Below are 21,561 nucleotides of genomic sequence, written 5' to 3'. Positions count from 1 at the left end.
AGCACACTAGTAAAACCTCATTGTAAAAACTGTGTGCAGTTTTGGTCATCTTTTCTCACAAGGCTTGAAGGAGTTCAGAGATTCAAAAAAGAAAACAGCGGCCAGAATGATTACTTGCAGAGAAATGGCACACATACAGGTTAAAGGAAATGTTTCTTTTTTGTCATGAACACATCAGAGGGCAGGATTCAGAAGCTTGGAATCCTCCATAATATATTGACCTAATACTGCGTTAACCTGAAGGACAGCTTTAGGCTCAACAATGGACATGGACATGCAGTCACAAGCAGAAATTAAAAGCAGTTGGAAACCATTAGAGGCACTTCCCACTAAAAGAAATAGGTCTCTAGAGGAGTCTACCCAGTTGAATTGTCAAAGGTGGTCCTCTCAGAATTTTTCACAAAAAGTCCATGAGAATCTGAGATCTAGTACTCTTCAGGAGATGCCAATGCCCCTCTTGGTGTAACAGTTCTTATGTTCTCCTTCTTCTGTCCTGCAGGTGTGGAGCCCATACCAGCAGCCTGACAGTGTGGGGGACCTGGAGGGGCGCGTGGAGGACAAGTCCCGCAGCCTGTACACCCACGAGGAGTACATCAGCCTGGTGCTCAACAGCGGCAGTGGCCTGTCCCACGACTATGTTAGCCAGTCCATCCAGGAGGACCCGCGCATGATGGCCTTTTTTGATTCGCTGGTGCGCCGGGAGATTGAGGGCTGGAGCTCGGACTCGGACAGTGACCTGAGCGAGGGCACCATCCTGCAGCTGCATGCGCGGGGGCGCCGGTCAGGGAGGGCAGGGAGAGAGGCAGCCAGCACCGCCGCTGCCACCCCGGGTGGCCACAGCGATTCCGAACACTCCTCCTCGTCTTCACTGGCTGCCCCCGCACGGACAGGCTCTCCCTGTCCCGTGGAGGAGGACGTGCTTTCAGCGCCTCACCGCGCGCAGTCCTACCAAGCCGTCCGCCTGCTGGATCTCGTGAACGACTCCTCCGAGTCCAGTGAATACTGGCCGGACCCAATTCCTCGGCCTCGCTCTCCAAGTCCCAGGGAAAACTCCAGCCTCTCCAGCGCAGCCTCTTCCCTGGCAGCCACCAGCAGCAGCACCAGCAGTAGCAGCACCAGCAGTGAGGCAGAGGAGGAGGCCCAAGAGGAGCAGAGAAGGGTGAGCACCCGGCAACGCAACGCATCCAGGAAGCGCCGTAGGAGGTTCCCATGTCTGACGGGGGAGAGGCCCGAAACTGCCAGGGGCCTCTATGCTTGGATGGACAGCTGCGCGTACCCCAAGATCACTGTAGAGGACCCTTCCTCATCCTCTGGGGATGAAGCACAAAATTCTGAAAAAGCCAGGTGCGTGAGCCCAGACAAAGACAGGTTGAGGTTTCAGCATGATGCTCCACCCGGAACAATCCCTGAAATCTTTCCAGGGAGTCCCAAAGAGGAAAGGGAATTAGCAGGGGTGAGTAGAGCCCCAGCAGAGGAGAGCTCAGCTCCTCAGATCCCCATTAGTAAAGCTCTTGGTGAGGACCTGACATCTCCAATCAAGAAGGAGGTGCGGGCAGGTGGAGAAAGAGACTTGATGGCAGAGGGAGCTGGCAGTGTTGGAGCCAGGGGTTCAGAAACTGAGGTGGAGGCCTACAGCGGACCCCCACCTCCTATTGCTGCTCTGGAGCCGAGCAGCATCTCGCAGCCTTCAGAGAACAGCTGCGACTCCACCATTCAGCACAATATGGACGTCAATGGACAGCATCCTGGAGATGGGGAAAATCAAGACTTGTTGGAAAGTTCTCAGGCCTCCCCAAATGAGTCGCAAATCTCCAGCCACAGCAAACCAGAAGCAGAATCTTTGGGCTCTAAAATCATGGCAGACAGGTCCTCCAGACGACCACAAGCCCTTGGGATGGTGCCCAGCACAGGAGCCGGGCTAAAACGGACTCGAGCCGGGCCAGAGGATGCAGACTCTGAGAGCTCTCCGTCTGAAAAGAAATTCAGAACATGATGGCAACCTATCTAGGCTGAATGTTGAGAAAAGAGCCTTTTTTTAAGTGTTAGAGCCATCATTGAGTTCCTAAAATTTAGTATGAGTTCAGACTAAAAACTGCAACATCTAGGAGCTTAGGTAGTCATAGAAGACATCTATCCCATCCTGACTTGCCATCGACAGCTACTTTGAGCAACGGGGACCTGCCGGCTTGTTCTTTTGCAGTCAATCAAATTTTTGCTTGGATTTTTCAGTTGAATTCCAACTCCAGAGAAGGCAATCAGAGCAGACATTAATAATAACAAAAGTAGCGCAATTGCTAATTATTCAGTTTTCAGTTCAGAAGAATTAATTTGGGCTTTTTTAAGTTTAACAAAGCAAAATCTAACACTTTTCTCCAAAGGTAAGGACCTACTTACCAAGCGCTTTGGATTTCTGATGTGTTCCATGTGGAGAGAGTTGAAAGTCAGGGATTCTTTTGTGGACTGTGAGCTGGGATATGGCATAATCAGGCATAGTCAAAACCTCTCTCCGCAGAACTTATTGTGATGTTCCAAATGTACAAGATTTGTTTGAAGATTGTGCATTAAAGTTATATTCCAGTGTTCACCCATCATTCTTGCATTCACTGTTTTCTACTTTCAATATTGAAAGGGTTATTACTAGGTTACAGTTTATTTTTTTGACCTGTTTGGCAAAATATGATGATAACCCTTCCTAGTTTGAAGCGTTAACTTCAGTGGGCTGCTAAATGACAAACTGCAAAAGATTCTTTGCATATTTGAAACAAGTAAAATTAAAGCTTTTATTCAAAGTTACTGCATATCACCCACTGACAAAAAGGTTATACATTTTTGCTGTATATAAATTCCTATGTTGAGGGGTAATAAAAAAAACAAGTGTTATTCGTTCCCAAACTCATTTGTTTTTAATGCCTCTCAGTATATACTATTTTCTTTCAGCAGAGTTAAAAGTATTTCTCAACAGCTACCATGGGTTTTAAAAACAATTTTGAGATACTTTTGAGAAACATGTAATTCTTTAATACTGTTTAAAATTAATTGCCCTAGTTTTAACTTTATATATATACATTATCAATATAACTTTTAATTATTTTAATGCTGCATTTTCCATGTCTGTTAGGGTTAAGTTGTAGAGTTGCACCCTATTACTCACAACTGGCAACCCACTGAAGCTAAGCAGGTGTGAGCCTGTCAGTACCTGGATGAGAGACCTCCTGGGAAAAACTAAGGTTGCTGCTGGAAGAGGTATTAGTGGGGCCAGCAGGGGACGCTCTCTCTGGGGTCTGTGTGGGTCCCAATGCCCCATTATAGTGACGGGGACACTATACTGTAAAAAAGGTGCTGTTCTTCAGATGAGACATAAAACCGAGGTCCCGACTCTTTGTGGTCTTTAAAAATCCCAGGGCGTTTCTCAAAAAGAATAGGAATGTAACCCTGGTGTCCTGGCCACTCTGTGCTTTACCAGTCATGGCCTTCTAATAATCCCCATCTATGAATTGGCTTCATCACTGTTCTCCTCCCCACTAATAGCTGATGTGTGGTGAGCATTCTGGCGCACTATGGCTGCCGTCGCATCATCCAGATGGGGGCTGCACATTGGTGGTGATGGAGGGGAGTCCCCATTACCTGTACCTGCTTTGAGTGGAGTGCCCAGAAGGGCTATATAACTGTAAGCAATTTTTAATTATTATTAAAGTAGTATAAACTATGGAAAACTAGGGAAAACTATGGTTTCCCCATAATTTTCAGTTGTGTCCTCTGGTTAATTTTTCTCAGTCCGTTCTCAGACCTCTTCTGAGACCGACTTTGTCTTTGACGATTATGAATACTTGAATCATGTCCTCTTGTTTATTGGAAATGAACTTTTACTTTTCTTTTTGGATTTTAAAAATTGAATGACTCCAGTGACATTCCAGAAAGCACACATCTCCATGCTGTGGGCATTTGATTCTCTTAGAACAGATTGAAAGTCATTGTGAGTAATGCTTGGAATTTAAAAATCAGGGTAAAATGGGAAAGCTTCTTCATTTTAAGAATAGATCACTTTCTAAAAACAACTCAGTTGTTGGACATGTGATGATTCAGAAGCTTTTTTTATTGTAAATGCATTTTGGAAAGGGATTGGGTGAGTAAAAAAATCCTTGATTTGGCCTTAATTGGAAATAAAAGCTAAAACAATATCCTTGTACTGCTGAAGAAAAAAAAATGCCGAAGAAGTTTGCTTAAACAGTTAAATCTTTTACTTTTAAAAAAAAGTGAATCTCACTGAAATACAGAAGAAACTAAAGAAAAATGCATTGTGCATTTCCACAGCATTTGTGTGGAATTGAAGCAAACTCACAAAAACATGCTCAGTTTGCTGACTAAATTTAAGAAGTTGTGGTTACTGACTAGTTCTTTTTTTAACGTGCTTTACGGCTGGGCACACATTTGGTCTTTTTGTGCAGGACTAAGAATGCATTTACAGTTGATCGTTAAGACCTATGGGACAATTAGAAGAGGAAAAAGAAATCTTCTCTGTGTGTTACCTTGTTCTGATTCGTGTGAGAGATCTTACTGGAATTTCCATCCTGCGATGACTTGTCCCCTTCTGCCTGGGCTGGTCACCAGAAGATCATCACAGTATGACTCTTTCCAAGTGTCTGATGACTTCGTTTCACTCTGCTGTGAAGGAATGACTCAGAAAGACGCAACCACATGCCCTGAGAGATCTACAAGTGTGTGAGATCATTTTACATCTACTAGACAGTTTAGGTTTTAGTCCTTCAAGTGCACGGTAGGTTTTTAGTGTGCTCTTTTTTTTTTACTCTTTCTTTATTGAGGAGCAAGGCCTTGTGTGGTGGTCTTTTAATCACAGGTTGCTTTTAACTGAAAAATAAGCACTGCTTTATTCACCCATTATATGAGAGGGACTTACTGCAGCAAGTGCAATTTTACATTTTCCTAGAGCTAATACTATCAAATAATTTTCAAATCTTCAGGCAGCTAAAGCCCATTGAAAGATTTTGCAATCTGATTGCAACCATTGGTACAGGAAGCTCTAAAACATACCTAAATCTAATTTTCAATCTCTTTAAAGGTTTTTTATTCTGCTTCCTGAAATATAAGAAAATGATTAATGGATAAAAAGTGTTGATGAAATCCATTTTCTTGGTTACATCATTCCGAGTAGACGAAACTAAACTAAATGATAAAGAATCAGGTGTAGCGTACATGCGTGTATAACACATTATTTTATTATAAGGTGAGGTGTTTGCACATTATTGCTTGTAAAAGATATATGGCCTTGGGATGAAAACTGCCCATCCACACGCCTTTAAGATTGAACGCGCTCCTTTTTGCTGACAGATGTGCATTCTCGACGCAGTGTGCACTATGTGGAAGCAGAACTCTTGGGTTACATCAGCTATATCCTTCAGGAAAGGTAAAGTGAAGGAGGCCTGGTGTTCTGTGACATTCAGGAGGCAGGAGAGTCTGTAATCTGTTTGCATTGCCTTTACTAATGACTAAACAAACACTGCTTTCTCTGTTATCCATCAATATACTGTGTTTGCCTTGTTGCTTCTTGCTTACAGTACGCATTCTGAAATCGGAAAATTTCATAAAACCTGTTTGGGGAATATGTGACTCACCATAGCTTAGGCTCCACTCTTGGATATTGTGGAAATGGAAATTGTTCTAAAATGGTCATCTTGGTTAAAACTATTACTGATTGTTTCAAAAACAATTCGATCTGGGAGCACAAAAAATGAGTCTTGCATTTAAGGTAACAAAAGACCTCGTCAGAGTCAGCTGGAACAGACTGAAAGCAACTTTGTGGCTCAACCTGCCCTGCAAATGATTCCTTAGTTGAGCTGCTTGAAACAGGCTTCCTGATTATCTATCCTCCAAAAAGTCCTTATGAAGGAAGCACAAAGTCCTTAAATGGTCTGACTCTGTCTCTATAAAAAGACAAACTCATAAACAAGAACTACTACATGTTTTTATGTCCTTGGGTGAGGACTTTTAGCTGACAAAAGCAAGTCCAGCATCTACCTCGATGATTCTTATTATCTGACCCAGGGCAGCATGCAATTCGGCCTGGAGGAAATGACTTCAGTCAGTTACCAGTGGGACTTTACTTTGTAGTGCCAAGAACTTGCTGTGCCGGCATTCCCACATCAAATTCCTGGCAGGAAATCAACTGGAGTGTGGAGGCGAAGTGGATCTTTGGTAGCATCTACTACTGTAGAGATGCTTTTCAGCAGTGTCCTCAGCTGTGAGCCAGCAGAAGAATTTGCACCTTGTTTATCATTCCGATAAGTGACACCCACAATCTCACATCTGCAGGAAACTGAGGCCCACAAAAATGCATCACCTCTTCCCCCTTAATGTTAAAAATCTAAACACACACAACATAGCTTTATTATAAATTGGGTTCTTTGTTTTTTTCATCATTCTACTTTATAACAAATGAGGTTCTTCAGTCAAATCCTGAAGAAATCTATAACTTACAACGCAGTTTTGCTTTGTGAGTTGTGTTAGTCTTTCCCAAACATGACCAATTGTACATTTCATATGTTAAAGAGAGAAGTCTTGTTGTTTTAAATAACCTGAGCACTGTGTAAAAATGAGGCTTGTGAGAAATATCACGTGAGTTTATAATATTTACTGGCGCAACTCTGTTAATAGAATAATCAGAGTCAAACATGAATAGACAAATAGTTAAGTAAAACACAGCTACATGTACAATTCAATGACTTCCAGAGACCAACATACTATACACCTAGAAATCCAGAATTTTACTCCTGTAGTTAGAACACCCTATACCACCTTAAAAGGACATCAAGAGAATAAGTAATAGGTTTATTTCATGCTGAAAAGAGAATCAAAGAAAACCATGGAGTCTTCAACGTTGTGTTTTTTCTTTTCTTTTCAGCATGGAATAAACCTATTACTTGTTCCTTTGCAGCCTACGCATGCTGACGCAGCTACCCACCTGAACTACATCAAGAGAATAACCTGTGTCCTAATAAAAATGGATACTACTTAGAACTGAAACTTCCTACCTACAACATGGATGCCCAAAAGTGAATGCCATGGCAGCAGGAGGTTTGAGTGGGATGTGGCCATGTTTTGTTTTTTTCCACAGCCCCTGTATGTAGGCGCCTGACAGTCTGCAGGCCATCATCAAGAGTGGCATCAGTCCTTGAGCTGGGTCCTTACTATAGTGTATTTTACTGTGGGCTTGTTTTGCAAGATGCAAGTTGCTAGTGTTGACAGGTCAGTGATTAGCAGGATGTGTGCGGTATACAACTCACCTATGTTGTAGAAGGGTTGACTGCCTTTGCCAAATATGAATGAGTGAAAAAAGAAGAATCATCAAATTTAAAAAAGGATGGCAGTAATTACATTCATATAGCTCTATTGATCTCCAGTGATCCCAAAGTGCTTTACATATCATAGCAGATTTCTTCAAATTCCCAGCAGATTTCTTTGGAATGGTCAGTGAAACATGAACCAGAGGACACAAGTGGAAACAACATCGATATGCATTTAACAGAGGAGAGGCGGCACGTCTGTTCCCAAAGGGTTGCAGGAGTGTGGAACAAGCTACCCATCTAGGCTGTTGAAGCTGATATCCTGGTTGCTTTCAATGCTGGATGAGTGTGTTTCACTGTTCATTCTGAAGACATCCATTGAGTTGACTTTGACAATGCCTTTGAATGGCCCCTTCTGACAAATCCCGGCAGGAGGGCTAAGGCTATAGTGGCATTGCACAGTTCTATGTTTCACCTTACAAGGAATCAGCTCTGGCTATGTGAGGGCAGTGGCAAAAAAAAGCACATTATGCCATAAAAATAATATACCAGGAATGCACTGAGAGAAGTGCCAGAGTCAGATCAGTTAAAATTATACTGACCCGCACTGCCGCGTCAGAACTTCCAAAAACAGTTTGCAGTGTTACTTTCAGTTTCCATCCTGTCTGGCGGACTTACTGCCCTGGCTTTGTGTTCTGATGACTTGAGGCTTCTGGCCTTTCAGTTGCAAAGAGAGGGTGGCAGAGCTCTATTCAAGGAGAGAGCGTGGCCAAATAATGTCGTGCAAACTTCAACAAAAAGTAGCTTTAAATCCTGTTTCAAGACTTATCTGTAAGGGCTGGGATTCTGATTTGTTGGGTTTTTTTCTTGCTCCTCCTGCTCAGCTTTTGACTCAAGGCACTATACAAGTCTATGTTATATTACATTAATGTTGAGCAACATTGAAAATAAGCCGGGGGTAAAAGGCTCGTTAATATAATAGATGCTATTAATTTGAATCTTCCTGGCATGAATAGGGCATTTTTAACTACAGAACAGACTAAATGGACTGGATGGCGTTTATAATACTGTTCTGGTTGGATTTGCAATACTGGTCGAGGTAGTAACTCCAGAAATGTCTGATTTGGAACAAATAAAGATTAACTCCATGCTGAAAAGCAGAAAGAACAAGTACAACATTGCAGATGTGAAGAAGGCCCATCACCCAAAATGTTTTTTTTTTAAGTATAGAATTGACCACTACTTGATCCTTTGTGACCAGCACATACAGTACTAACATAGACCTCTGCTCAAACTTTATGATCAGACTGTTCAAAAACTTTGCTGGCTGGGAACTAATGGGATTGAAGACATGAGACAGGTTGCGATACGAGAGAAAGGCATTCAGCCCATCTAGCCTGCTTGGTAGTTAATACTTAATTGATCCAAAGATCTCATCCAGCTGAGCTTCAACCAAATGGCTCGATATCTTGTTCCATACTCCTACAACCCTTCCCAATATGGAAGAACCATATATTTCAAACTTATGGAAACTTATTGGATAACCTGTTCATATATGTGAATTATAATGTATAATTGTCATATATCCGTCTCAAGCTTTCTCTATATATTTAAAATGTCTTAAAATAACTGGTCCAATTCATTTAACATGAATTAAAATTCATTTAGCAACAACACATGTTATACAGATTATTTGATCAGTATTGTGCATTTTAAAACTCTCTATTTTCCCACCTTGTGCCTGTTGCTTGTGGATGATAGGCTCTGACTCCCCCTGCAACACTGTATTGGGGAAAAAAAGGTTAGAAAATGGATGGATATTAGTATTTGCAACTTAAAGACTGCACATGTTCATCTCTTCTCAGTAACTTAGTCCATTTAGTCCAACAGTCCTGTTTTCAGTAAGTACACTTAGTCCACTAGAGGGTTATGAAATCTAATTTGAAAAAAGAAAGCTTTGGCCCATCTAACCATTTGTTAGGTAGTACCCAGTAGATCAAAGGATCTCATCCAGGTGTCTCTTGATGGAAGTCAGATTATTGGCCTCAACAACTTGGCTTGGTAGCTTGTTCCACGTTCCCACAATCCTTTGGGTAAAGAAGTGCCTCCTGTTCCCAGTTTTAAATGCACCACCGCATAGTTCCCACTTGTATCCTCTGGTTCTGTTTCATTATTCTAAATGCAAAAATACAGAGAAGAAGAAGGTCTGCCATCATGTGATACATTCAAAAGGTGTAATTCTGTAGGAAGTTGGTTAGAGAAGGAACTCCATTGTCACATGAGCTATGTATTGCACAGTATTCATTTCAATTGATGGGAAGCACGGGTATAGCCATCAGAAATCAGAACCCGAGAAAGGCCAGACCTGAACAGCTTTTAAAAAGGGTTTAAATAAAACTGCTCTTCCACAATTGGTGTTGGTGAAGCAGCAAGTAGGGCTGACCAAAGTAAAGCTTGGGTTTGTCTGTCAAAACACACCCCAAAAACGGGAACAATAAAAAATAAATTCATTTCTGCAGCTGATGTCATCTTTCAGACATGGACAGTAATTCATAACCACAACTCTACAGTTACTTGTCATGTCACACACTTCAGTAGAATGCTATGGTGCCTGAGCTTATTAAAAATACAGGTTGCTCAGTGGTCAGCATGTGTGAGCTCTTGTGTCTGTGGAGAATGGCAGACCCTTCATTCATTGTACACACTGTAATACTGAGCTGTGGAGGTCTGCAGCAGGTTTTGGCTATGTGCTGATACACACCATATTAGGCATCTTCTTCTGTACTGGCTCTCTGTATTTGTGGTGACTTATTTCCTGTGGTGTGACTTTCAGCACTCATCAAAACTTAAAGCATTCTTAAAATACAAATGAAAGTACCAAGTAAAAGACTTTTTTATTGAGCCAATTGTTATTTAACCTATTTTTTAAAAACTGAACCTTTTTAAAAATAAACATTTGAGCCATAAGCAATGAGGTCTGGTCTGTAGTACTGAAACATAGAGAATGGTTTTGAAACGACGTTTCTCGACCACAGTTGTGTTTTCTGAAAGAGCAAGCACATTCCCATATCACCCATTGCCTTATTAAAGAGACTTTGTCCTTTGTTTACAAAAAATGAAAGGAAATCAACAGTGTCAGGAAATAGCGTTAATAACCTGTATTAGAAAATTATGTCCATCACTAACCTTTACCTTTGCTAAAACATTTTAGGGGAGATTCTGATATAGAAGGGCTCATTCATTACCCCACAGAAGGCAGTTTCACACCATTGGCTCCTCAGCCGAGCACAGACAGCAAATGTATCACCTCTTACTGAGGAGCATTATTAATGCAACAACACATCATTAGTAGGGTTAAATTAAGGAATGTACCAAATGTTTAACAACTTTTGCTAGTAAACGTACCGATGTTTAGTAGAGCTTTTCAAGTCTTTTTATATAATTTTGCATGTGTTAGTGATATATTGTTTGCACAAAGCAAACATGCTCAAAATCCTGTTTTTCAGCTTATAAGACTATTTCCTTCAGGTCTCTACAAACGACAGTGGTCACCTTTCTCAGCTCAGTTAACTTGCTTTTTCATGGAAACAAACAGCAGCTATCTCATTGACTCTCATAGTTTTGTAAACCACACATTCAGGCGGACTCTTAAATGGGTGGGCTTTCAGGTGTTTTTATTGCTGTGGTAAAGTATTGTGAAGCACCTATGTCAACGTTGAGTCAAAACCACATTCAGTGTCTAACGCTTTAGTGAGAAGCAATGAAGATGGCCTGAGGGAAGGATGAGTCTGCTGGCTTGATTGTACACGCATTCACCATTACCTGATGAGGCTAAAGGCAGCAGTTGAAAGAGTCTTTTAAAACCACACTCTGTCTCTTGACCGAAAGACTGAGCCAGCACAGCCTCAGTTCTCCTAAACTTGAAATTTATTTCAGTACATACACCTCCGGGTGTGAAAGCTTGCCATCAGGTTTCAGTGCTCTCCTGCCAACAACTCCAAGAAGTCCTCTTGTGTGAGTGTAGCACGAAATAAAATAGGCAGCATGCCCATCTTAAGTTTTTTAGAGTCAGTACTTAGAAACTGCAGTTGAGCCGCAACTTGTCCTACTTCACACAAATGTATTAAACTCTTAACAGTGATTGTGAAGGCCGTTTAAATCTGCTGGAACAGGTACAACACAGTAGGAAACAACTGGAAGGAAAGGAAGACCAGTTTTATCAATTTAAATATGCAAAGTCAATTCACAGAAATCTCCTTGTGGTTCACTATGGGGACAGGTTGACACGCTTGCCTAGAACTAAGAAAAGTTGGTGTTTCAGGCAAGCCAAACAGCACAGACAGCACACCAGGATTATGGGAAAAAGCATTTTGTTACCCATTTTACCACAAGCCTGTGTCCTCAGAAATGACTTCCATTCTTTTACTGGGTCACTGTGGGCCTTGATCTTTTATCCATCTGTATGCTGAAGGCATTTTTTCAAATTTGCCCAAAGATAGTTGGTTCTGTATTGGATTCCATGGCTTTATGTCTTAATAAAATTATGGATTCACTTATTTTTGCTTTAGAACGCTTAGTTCCATGTTAATTCCAAACTTCTTCTAGCCAGTTCTCCATTAACCCTTAACAACTGTGACTAACAACAGCAAAGCTGAAGCAATGGGTGATCCCCATCAAAGCTGAAGTTACAGAATGCAAAGACATACACAGGAAAATCTTCAAGAAAGAGAAACTGTGTAACTTGTGATTGTAGATTAAACATTAATAAGGAGTTAAAATTTGACACTAAAGAAACTGAAAAATGTAGCTTCCTGGAGAGTAAGATTGGCTGCTTTAAAAAAAGAATTTTAGCTGTATTAGAGCATAATTGCTAATATATAAGAATGCAGCTCTATAATTACCACGCTGAACACCCTAATAAGTTACTTGCATTACAACTAAACAAAAATGAGCTTCTAGCTTGTTGGTTAACATCTGTGAGCATCTGATTTGTAAAGGGAAGACTGGGAGGGAAGGAGCAATGGTTAGGAGGTCTGATCTAAGGTTGGTACAAAGATATAAGATTGTAATGTTTCCCATCAGCAACTGAGAACACTAGTAAAGTACAGTACCAGCTGAACCAACTTTCTTGAGAAATTGAACAGACTTCTGCTGTGTCAGGGATGCAACGTTGGGTTATGGTTAGTGTCCCTGGCCAAACAGGATCCGCTGGGTAGATTAGACTACTAGCGATTATGCTTATTCGAGATTATGGATATTAATGACTAAGGTTCAGATTTGGTTTAAGAATGAGGGAGAGACAGGGTTTAGTTTTCTCTCTGAAGGGGGTATTGTTATTTAGTTAAAAATCCCAGAGTGGGTTTGGATTGCCAGAATTTCCAGACTCCAGGGCAGACTATGGAAGATGGACTGTGCCTATAAAGTATAATTCCACTGTATGCAAAGAGGCAATTGTAAGGGTTATCTTGAGCATAAATTCACTGTATATTACAGGGGACCCTGTAGTACAGTATATAAGTACTCGGGTCAAATTGAGGTGGTATCTGGGAATTTGTCTGGTGATCAGTCTCCTGGGGAAGAGAAGCCCTGATCTCAGCATGTTGCTGGGAGGCAAAACTGGGTTATCCATAGTCTCAGATGCATACAGAAGAGCAAAGAGCTGGTTACACAGGAGGAACGGACTGATAGTTCATGGCTCTGGTACTATGATTTACAGTTACAGAGAGAACAGGCTTGTGGGTTCGTGGTTATGGTCTATGGTTTTCTTTGTGGTCTCAGATTGGTTGTTATAGTTTACGGTTATACGGTAGGTTTGGTTTTATGGTATATGGACTCGGAGCTTGTGGGTGTAGGTAAAGATTTATGGTTAAGGCTTAAACACAGCGTCTCCTACAGTAGGTCCCAGTGAAGCTCAGGAGGGCACTGAAGGCTGGAAGTCCAGTTCTGGAGTGGACATTGCTCTGGGATGTGGTTAGAAGACTTAAGGTTGTTTTCTCCTAGAGCAGTGAAGCACCAAGACTGAAGAAGAAATCCAACCGCAGCTCAGTTAAAATGACTCAATTGAAATTCGCAGAGCTGGGAAATGATGAGCTGTGGGCTGTGAGCGGCCAGAGAAAGGTTGCCATGGCGCTCATGCCAGTGACAAGAGAACCTGTTACACCAAGTTACTGTCAATCTTCAGGCGTGACGTCTTTTGTTTGCAAAACTAACTGCAGTCAAAAATATGAAGTTTACAAGATTATGTGGAGATTAAGTCACACTTGGATGTATTTACTTGCAGAAATTGTTCTTGTAGTAAATTATATTTTTTTTTCTGCTGCAAAAACTGTGACTGTGATCAAATGTTTTTTTTTTAAATCTAAGCCTCTCTTTTCTTTTCTTTAGGACAGCCTAATTTTGTGTGTGTGTGTGTATGGGGGGGGGGGGGTCGTGTTTATTTGCTATTTTTCACTTTATGTTTGAAAATTGTACGAACTAAAAGAAATAAACGTAAATTGTGTATTATTTGTTGCACAGTTCCTTTTTTACTTTCACCAGCACTTCCACAGCAGAAATAATTGTTTTTTTTTTATGTCAGCTTTGTTTATTTATTAAAAAAAACTCATGGTATATTACCCCATTCACACCTTCAATTAAAAGGTGTAATCTTCACACAAGGGGTGGCATGGTGTTGCAGTGCTTAGCATTGTTGCCTGGCAGCACTGGGGTCCTGGGTACAATTCCTTGATTTTGGGGAGCTATCTGTGTGGAGTTTGTATGTTCTTCCTGTGTTCTGATTTCCTGCTCCGATTTCCTCCCACAGTCCAAAGACATACTAGGTTCATTGGCTTCTGGGATACCGGTCCTGGTGTTAGTGTGTGTGTATGTCTACCCTGGGATTTCGTCCATGGTGTACCCTGCCTTATGCCCGTTGCTTTCCCAGAAAGGCTCCGGCTCCTCCCTGACCTTCAATTGGATGAACTGGTTAGAAAATGGATGGACAGAATCTTTGGATGATACAAAGACATTAAAAGGAGAAGAAAATTGTAAAGTAAAGAATTGTAAAGAATTTAACCTCAGAATATCAGCAAACTTTTTAACAGACTCTTAATCCTGTGTTGTGAGTTCTGGTATGGACATAAGCCACAGAGAGAACGGTATTGTTCTTACTTCTTTCAAAATCAGTGGCCTGCCTCTTTAAGCTCACATTCTCTGAGTGAGCTGGCAGACGTTCTGCTTAATCTGTGACATCACTTTCCCAAACACGAGAGCCCCTTGGAAGTTTCTCCATATAAGGAAGAGAGCGAGGGTTTCACCTTTCTCTTCAGCTGGTGAGGCTGGGCTGACTCTTGTCTCTCAATGAGTAGGGCCTTACCGTACAAGGCAGGAGACCTGGCCCCACCAAAGACGTGTTTATGTTTCAGGCCTCATTCCAGCTTTCCTCTCCACACACCACATTCTTTGGAAAGTAAGTTCAGGGAGAAGACAGAGGACAGAGAAGAGCCAGGGTGGAGAGGATGGGGGGGGGTGGATTCAGGCAGCATTGTAAGGAATGCACAAGCACCGTGGGTAAAAAAAGTTCCACCTGGAAAAAAAAATATTTGAAAAAGAAAAAAAACAATTTTGAGTAATGAACTCAGTCAGAGATATTTATAATAACTTAGCTATTATTTTTTCTCAGCACTTAGAAATATATAACAGAGGGGAAAACAGGAACTGTATGTTTTTTCCAACTACAATATGTGTATTCATCAGCTCATCGGCAATTATCTGCAATGTCTCAATGGCAAGTAACGGGGCTTTTACTATTAATGGTATTCTTGGTAAAAACATTTAAATAATACTTTTGAAGAACACTCTATTTAAAGGTGAACTCATTTATCCTAACACGCACATTCAATTCCACAGTAGCAAGTACTTTCTGTAGGGGGAATAACCTATCCCCCACCAAAGTATAAATAAACCTTAACCCCTTTGAGGAATGTGGTAAAACCCTTCACAAGGAGAACATACAGGTTCTCCTGTTAGGGTCTCACCAAACAGGTGAATTTAATCTGGGTTTCCATGAACAATATGACTCTGTAAGGGATGTTTGTTAACAAATCCTAAGAAAATGCATTTGATCTTATCTAAATACAGTACAATAATTGCTACTGCATTAATTCAGATTTGTAAACATCTTTTTAACTCATTACTCTTTTGATTAATTCTCACATCTAGTCGTAATGGTCCAGATGTGATGCCTGTGGAACGGTTAACTTGATATTTCAATTTCATTCATGATGAATGAAAGCTCAGCTGGTGCAGGGTTTGGAACAATTGTGCATTGTGGATTTTGAGAGTTACCAGGCTATCAGATTGCATTGAGACACCCTGTTTTCAGGAGACGTTTTAGTACACATCTGAAAGATAAATGACCTGATGCAGATGACATCACAACAAACTCAGACCCTTGCTACTGTGGACACTTCTGGCAGGAATTCGTACTTCATTATTGTCAAGCATGAGGGTTGTACATTCAAGAACTAGTGAAATATTGTTCTGATGGGGACTTCCTAACTAGAAAACACCAACAGATAGTGAGTTGGTGGAAGATTCTTGAAGCCAACAGTGTGTTTTCTAAGTGGAGACTTAATGTAATGAGTCAATGAAGCATTCTTATCTTCATTGATACTAAAAATGTATTCATCATTATAATGCCTATTTCGGTACTTCAAATAGTTTAAAATAGTTTTAAATATTGTTATAAAGTTATAATTACAATATATTTATGTAAATAGCAAGTATCAGTAGTGTTAGAAAATTAAGAGATACACCATATTATGCATACGGTGTATTGAAATAAAACATTATCAGGACTAATGTCATATACTCGCATTTAAGAGCTGTCCTTACTCGTAGACCTATGGTCTGTTTTCAATGCTGTTAGCTCTTTGGTAATTTCATATTTCTAGTTTTGAGGGTTTTTACATCTGAAGCTGTTGTTTTCCCAGATTTTTGGAATATAAATTTACGTGTACAATAGATTGAAAGATTTAAACATACAGTGGTTATTTTTAAAAAAATATTTCTGTACATCAGACTTTCTGTTTCACCATTTTATTGGGGTTTTGTTGCTCTCCATCTCTCTGTTTTTGATGGAATTTCATGGGTCTTCTGATCACCACCGTTTAAAAATATTGTTTAATCACCAATGCTAAACTAAACAAAAATTGAAAACAGGGTTATATGAATAACCACTTAATTAAATTAAAATCATATATTGTAACAACGTATTATACAAGTATAAATTGGTAGTAAAACTATATACAATACTTTCAGGCACTGTTGTTGCTAGGATACCGTTTACAAACGCTTACCAAAAAAGGCAGCTTAAGTTGCACGTCGCAATGATCATTAGACAGGAAATAAAATGCAACGTTGGATTACTGTTCCATTTATCTTTATTACATAAGGAAACGTAAAGTTTGCAAATTTGACCTAACGTATATTCAGTTCGCTTTGTTCTAAAATGTTCGAAAGCCGATCTATCATAGGAATAAACATTTAGTCTGTACAGACGCATTAATTAGTTTAAAATCAAAAATTTCACAATGATACCATTCTCTTTGCCTGGCTATTATTCGCACAAAGAAATTGAAAGATTGTGCCTAAGTGTGTATCGTTGTAAATCTTCCAAATCTTCCCAAATGCTTTGGAAATTATGTTACGTCATTGCATATTAATGCTGTATGCGTTACAATATTAGCTCAATCTGTGTTTACCTGCACAATCCTCGAATCAAACAGATTGCAGTAACAGCCATACAAGAAACGGCAGGAGTATTTAGCTACGCGTTGTACGTTTACTCATTCAGATTTACAAACACAAGGGAATGCCGCGGTCCCAACGGATCACACACTCAAGTCCTACGAAGAGACTGTGGCTTTATTATTGCAAGACACAATTGCAACGCCAGCCTTGATACTGGACATCCACACAATCCCTCTCCCTTGTCTACGTTCGTGCTTCAGCCGTGCACTCGCGCAAATCCTTAGGGACAGCTCGTGTTTCAGCACAGCAGTCCTACACAGTGTCCCGCAAGAGCAGCAGCATGTGTGGGGTGGGTCTCGCCAATCCAACGCAATCTGCAGCACAGTGGCGATAAACATTCACAAAATGTGGTCAGGTAGCCAGGTCTTACGTGTAGGAATGGAATCTCATTATCATCTGAGCTACGTAGTTTCTGTAGGTCAATAACATATAATGTGACTTGTATTGTGTGTAAAAGTACATAAGGCAGTTCTTTGGATAGCGAGTACGTGGACAGTAACCCCTGTGAACTAGGAGCAAAGTATTCATCCCAGGTGCAAAGCGAAATTTAGGATTTTGAAGCACACACTAGGAAAGGTACAGCACACTCTTGTAGACAATACAGAGCGCACCACGTAGTCTAAACGCTTTTCCTTTTCTCTCTGATTTGCATATAATTTGCTTTGCATTTTATGTGATTATATTAGCAACACCTTCAAGCGTACACAGGGAATGATTTGCTAAATAGGGTGAGTGCTCCCCAAGTATCGTCTAGTCATTACGAGATCGAACTTCTGTGGGGGTGTTGTTTCTGGTTAAAGGGGGTCGTGTCACATGGCCAATATCAGTCAACCTACTTTTTTTTTTTAGATCCATGAAGGACAGCTACAATAACCAATCAATCCAAATTAAGGGTAGGGGCGGGCCTGAAGTATCGCCCCTAAACCAATCAAATAGCACGTACAAAGAGGGGTTTATTTTTTCTTTTAAGCAAAGTTTTGGTTGTGTCGGCGCTGCACAAGGAACTGCCTATTTGCCATACGCCTCTAGCTCCGTAGCAGAACCAGACAGGCAAGGAGTCGAGCGAGTGAAAGGCTTGGGAGTGAGCGAGCGAGGGACCCGTTAATTCATCCTTCCCAGTTGTTCAGGAAAATTGCATTGCAGCAACCGTGCATCGAAGAGGAAACGGGAATAGCAACCAAAAAAAAACGAGATATAAAAATGGATCATTATGATGGAGAGGAAAATACCGATTACAGGCAGCAAGAAGACGACTGGGACAGGGACCTACTTTTGGATCCTGCCTGGGAAAAACAGCAGAGAAAGGTAAAACGATCCCTCTATTCATTTAACGCCTCATTGTAAGCAAGGAAGGTGCTTGTTGAGGGGGCGGCATCTCCAGATGCAGCAGCACGGATGTTGCCTGTGTGGGTCTGACAATCAGCTCTAGCTACAGGAAATTGATACTTTCATCTATCAGGGGTTAAGCAGATTTTTAGCTGAACTGACGTCCAGTGAGGGAGCTTATTAAACGATTATATACTGCGTATTTGCGAATTTATCAGTTGTGCCAAAGTAGAAGCTTCATCATACACATCTTCCCGTTGCAATAAATCGTTTTGCTGGTGCTTTCTACCAAATTCTCTCTTGTATGAACTGTGCTATTAAAAAGCTGACCCACCGTATCGATTTCAGCTGCGCGTTTGGAAAACTGAGCTGTAGACAGAAAGAAAACGGCTTTTTTTGCCGTTTATCGATCTACGCTGGAGTTCAGCGAGAATAAAATCGTTGGATTTGGGCAAGAGCAGAGCGTATTTTCCACACTTACAATGGTAACGTCACAAGCGCAGCAGTTCTGTCGGTGACAGGGAAAAGTCGCAGGAGAGGTTATCAGTTGAACGTTTTCGGACAAAAGCGTTAGATGAGAAACGTTTACACAAAATGTGGAAAGCATTGTTGTCTTCACAACGCAACAGATGTCAGTTACAAAAAAACATCGGAAACATCGACCGCAGAAGTTCTGCTACCTCCCTACGCACCTTCAACTTCAACTTGTTATATCGCTGTTAGTAACTGCGACTGCATTTCTTTCCACGAAACGCTACACGGTTCCCTTACTGGTGATCAAAGCTGTTATAATGTTTCAGGAAAGAATAGGAAAGCTGCGATGACGGCCTAATTGAAGTCGAAGGAAGGGTGTTGGCCCTTTGCCTTTAATTCAGGTAGTGATACTAAGGTGGTCTGTTTGCATTCAGCGATAACTTTTTGTTTGCAGTAAGCTATCATTTTAAGAGCGCGGAAGGCCGGGAATGAAGCTATTATGTCCTCTTTCGATATTCGTTTCTGCCTTTTTTTCTACTGACCTATAGGTTTTCTTGGTGTTACCCGAGGGTCCGCATTTCCGTCTCTTTATTTTTCCTCTTTTCGGACACATCTACTTTAATGAGGCGTAAAGTTTTCCTCACAAAGAATAAAACCCAGTAGTTTAGGGCTCTCAGAAGAATTTAGCAGTTGGGTGAAATATTTGTCCTCTCGCTTCCACACTTTGGTATAAGCGGGGAAAATACTTTTTTTTTTAGTTCAGGAATCTGAGTGAGCGGTGTGGTTTGGGTTGGGCATGGCTGCGACTGGCTTGCCCAAAAATGGTAATAATCGGCCCCTCTTGCTCATGTAAGAACACTTTTTTTTTTGGTTCCCAAAAACATCGGCTTTTAATTTTCGAGATTATGTCATTAGAGAGCTACCGTGCAAAAGGAAAAAAAAAAACACAGAGGAGATCAGGTATACGGAGTTCAAAATCAGAAGGTGCAGATATTGTTTTAAAGGTGTTGTCTCCAAATCCCGTCGAGACCGAGCGGTGTGTATATCCGTTATAATGTATTTCAAAGCAATCCAGCATTTCCTTTCCCATATTGAACCTCAAAAAAGGCTAGCAAATATTTGCATTATTCTAAATATAGAATAGAAAAAAGGCTTTGCATGACTTCCCAAGATCACTGCATCCTAAATTTCAACACAATGTCAGTTGTGTCAAGTGTCCCTATAAAACTTCAAAGACTGCCCAGTATCTTCTGTGAAAATCTGGACAAAGCATTTTTTTTCTGAAATTGTTCTGAATTCAGACATGTTGTGCAATTAATGGGTAGAAGTGGAAGATTGTCGGATCAATAGGTCGTGCACGTTGGTTTCAGCTCACTGAAGACCACTGTGGAAGTCAGCAGGGAGACCTGGAAGGACAGGAACTGCTGTGGCTGTTGGAAGAAAGCAAGGGCAGTTTGATCAGGGCCCAGTCCGGACACTGAGGAATGCTTGTGTAACACTTGGAACTAAAGAGAAAAGGGCTGGGTTACAGATGTGAAGAGGGAAAGGCTGACTGGATTGAAGAGGGGGCAGGCTTTTCCAACTGTTTTCAGAGAGCAAGGCAGACTGGAACTGGTTCAGAGGGGGGGCAGAGAGTTGGGGAGGTTGGAGTCGAAACGAGAGAGGAGAAAAACGACTTGGGGAGACTAGATACGTAGGTTGGGGTGGGGGGGAGGAGTGGCGGGTAGAAGGTTTTGAAATAAGGTTGCTCCATTAGTTATGATATAGTGAGAGGGAGGGAGTCGGTCATATATTTTCAGCATAGAAGTTGGTAGAGAGCTTTAACTCCCATACTTGAGAAGGCTTCCAAAACCCCTGTAAGATAAATCATTTCTGCAAAGGTTAAAACGTTTTGTGAAAGGCAACACACCCAGGCGTTTAGGGATATAACAGTGTGTCAGGCACGCCTCTGGATGCATAGGGCTGTTTTTGCAGCCTGAGTCTGTTCACAGAGCCCTTTTGTGCCTCAGTACCATTTAACTGCATACACTAATCAATTCTACTTGACTTACAGTCCTGCACGTTTGTGTAACAAATTACCAGCTCAATCCAGACGCTTTTCCCCCCTCTATTGTAAGTTCAGGGAGTGAATTAGCAGCCTCAGTTCTCATGAAAGACCACCACACACAATTATTTGCTGTCTTTTGGAGTGCCTGTGACTTTTTTGCTTCCTGGTTGAGTCTTTGTTTTGAAGCAGACTCTAAGATGAGCCTGTGAATCTGCAAGACAACATGTAATAAGACTGCCATCCATTGCTGGGAATGAACGGAAGTTTAAAAAGTTAATGGGGTTTGCAAAGTCTGACTTTTGTTTATCTGCTCTAAAATTGTTATTCCTAGTCTTGTGGTATTTCGAACAAAATGCAGCCAGTTTGGACAGCCTGCATTGGAGGTCAAGTTCTCTTAAAGCCATAAAAACAGAATTTTTGTTAAGTAGAAAAAAAGAGTTTTAAATCAGTTTGTGCTGGATATTTAGAGGCAAGCATGTATCCTGTTTTCAATTAACATTATTACTATTAACATTTGTAGTCTAGTTCTATTACTTTGGCAAAAGTTAAGGTCTTTGTTTGCAAAATAAACATTTTTTTCTTTATATATCATCATTTACTTAACATCTCTTGCTGATTACCAGT

The 21,561-nt window shown here is 41.0% G+C and overlaps 2 protein-coding genes across 6 annotated transcripts in view; both read left to right on the top strand.

The window, feature by feature from the left end:
- The window catches only part of dcaf5 (ddb1 and cul4 associated factor 5), a 33,922-nt gene extending 31,332 nt beyond the window's left edge, over positions 1–2,590 (top strand). The window contains exon 9 of the mRNA XM_088924968.1: positions 500–2,590. Coding sequence (XP_088781094.1) covers positions 500–1,993 — 1,494 coding nt within the window. The 3' untranslated portion in view covers positions 1,994–2,590. The remainder of the gene's footprint in view (positions 1–499) is intronic.
- Positions 2,591–18,038: 15,448 nt separating this feature from the next.
- actn1 (actinin, alpha 1) overlaps positions 18,039–21,561 on the top strand; it is a 65,847-nt gene continuing 62,324 nt past the window's right edge. For 2 of the 5 annotated variants that reach the window (XM_088925616.1, XM_088925619.1), the window contains exon 1: positions 18,052–18,395. In XM_088925616.1, coding sequence (XP_088781742.1) covers positions 18,291–18,395 — 105 coding nt within the window. In that variant the 5' untranslated portion in view covers positions 18,052–18,290. Of the gene's footprint in view, positions 18,396–21,561 lie in introns of all 5 variants that reach the window. The other 3 variants (XM_088925618.1, XM_088925615.1, XM_088925614.1) reach the window with 2 other exon arrangements.

This window comes from Atractosteus spatula, chromosome 9 (assembly GCF_055471065.1).
Source record: "Atractosteus spatula isolate fAtrSpa1 chromosome 9, fAtrSpa1.hap1, whole genome shotgun sequence".
Taxonomy (NCBI): Eukaryota; Metazoa; Chordata; class Actinopteri; order Semionotiformes; family Lepisosteidae; genus Atractosteus; species Atractosteus spatula.
This window is presented reverse-complemented; position numbering and strand designations above follow the sequence as displayed.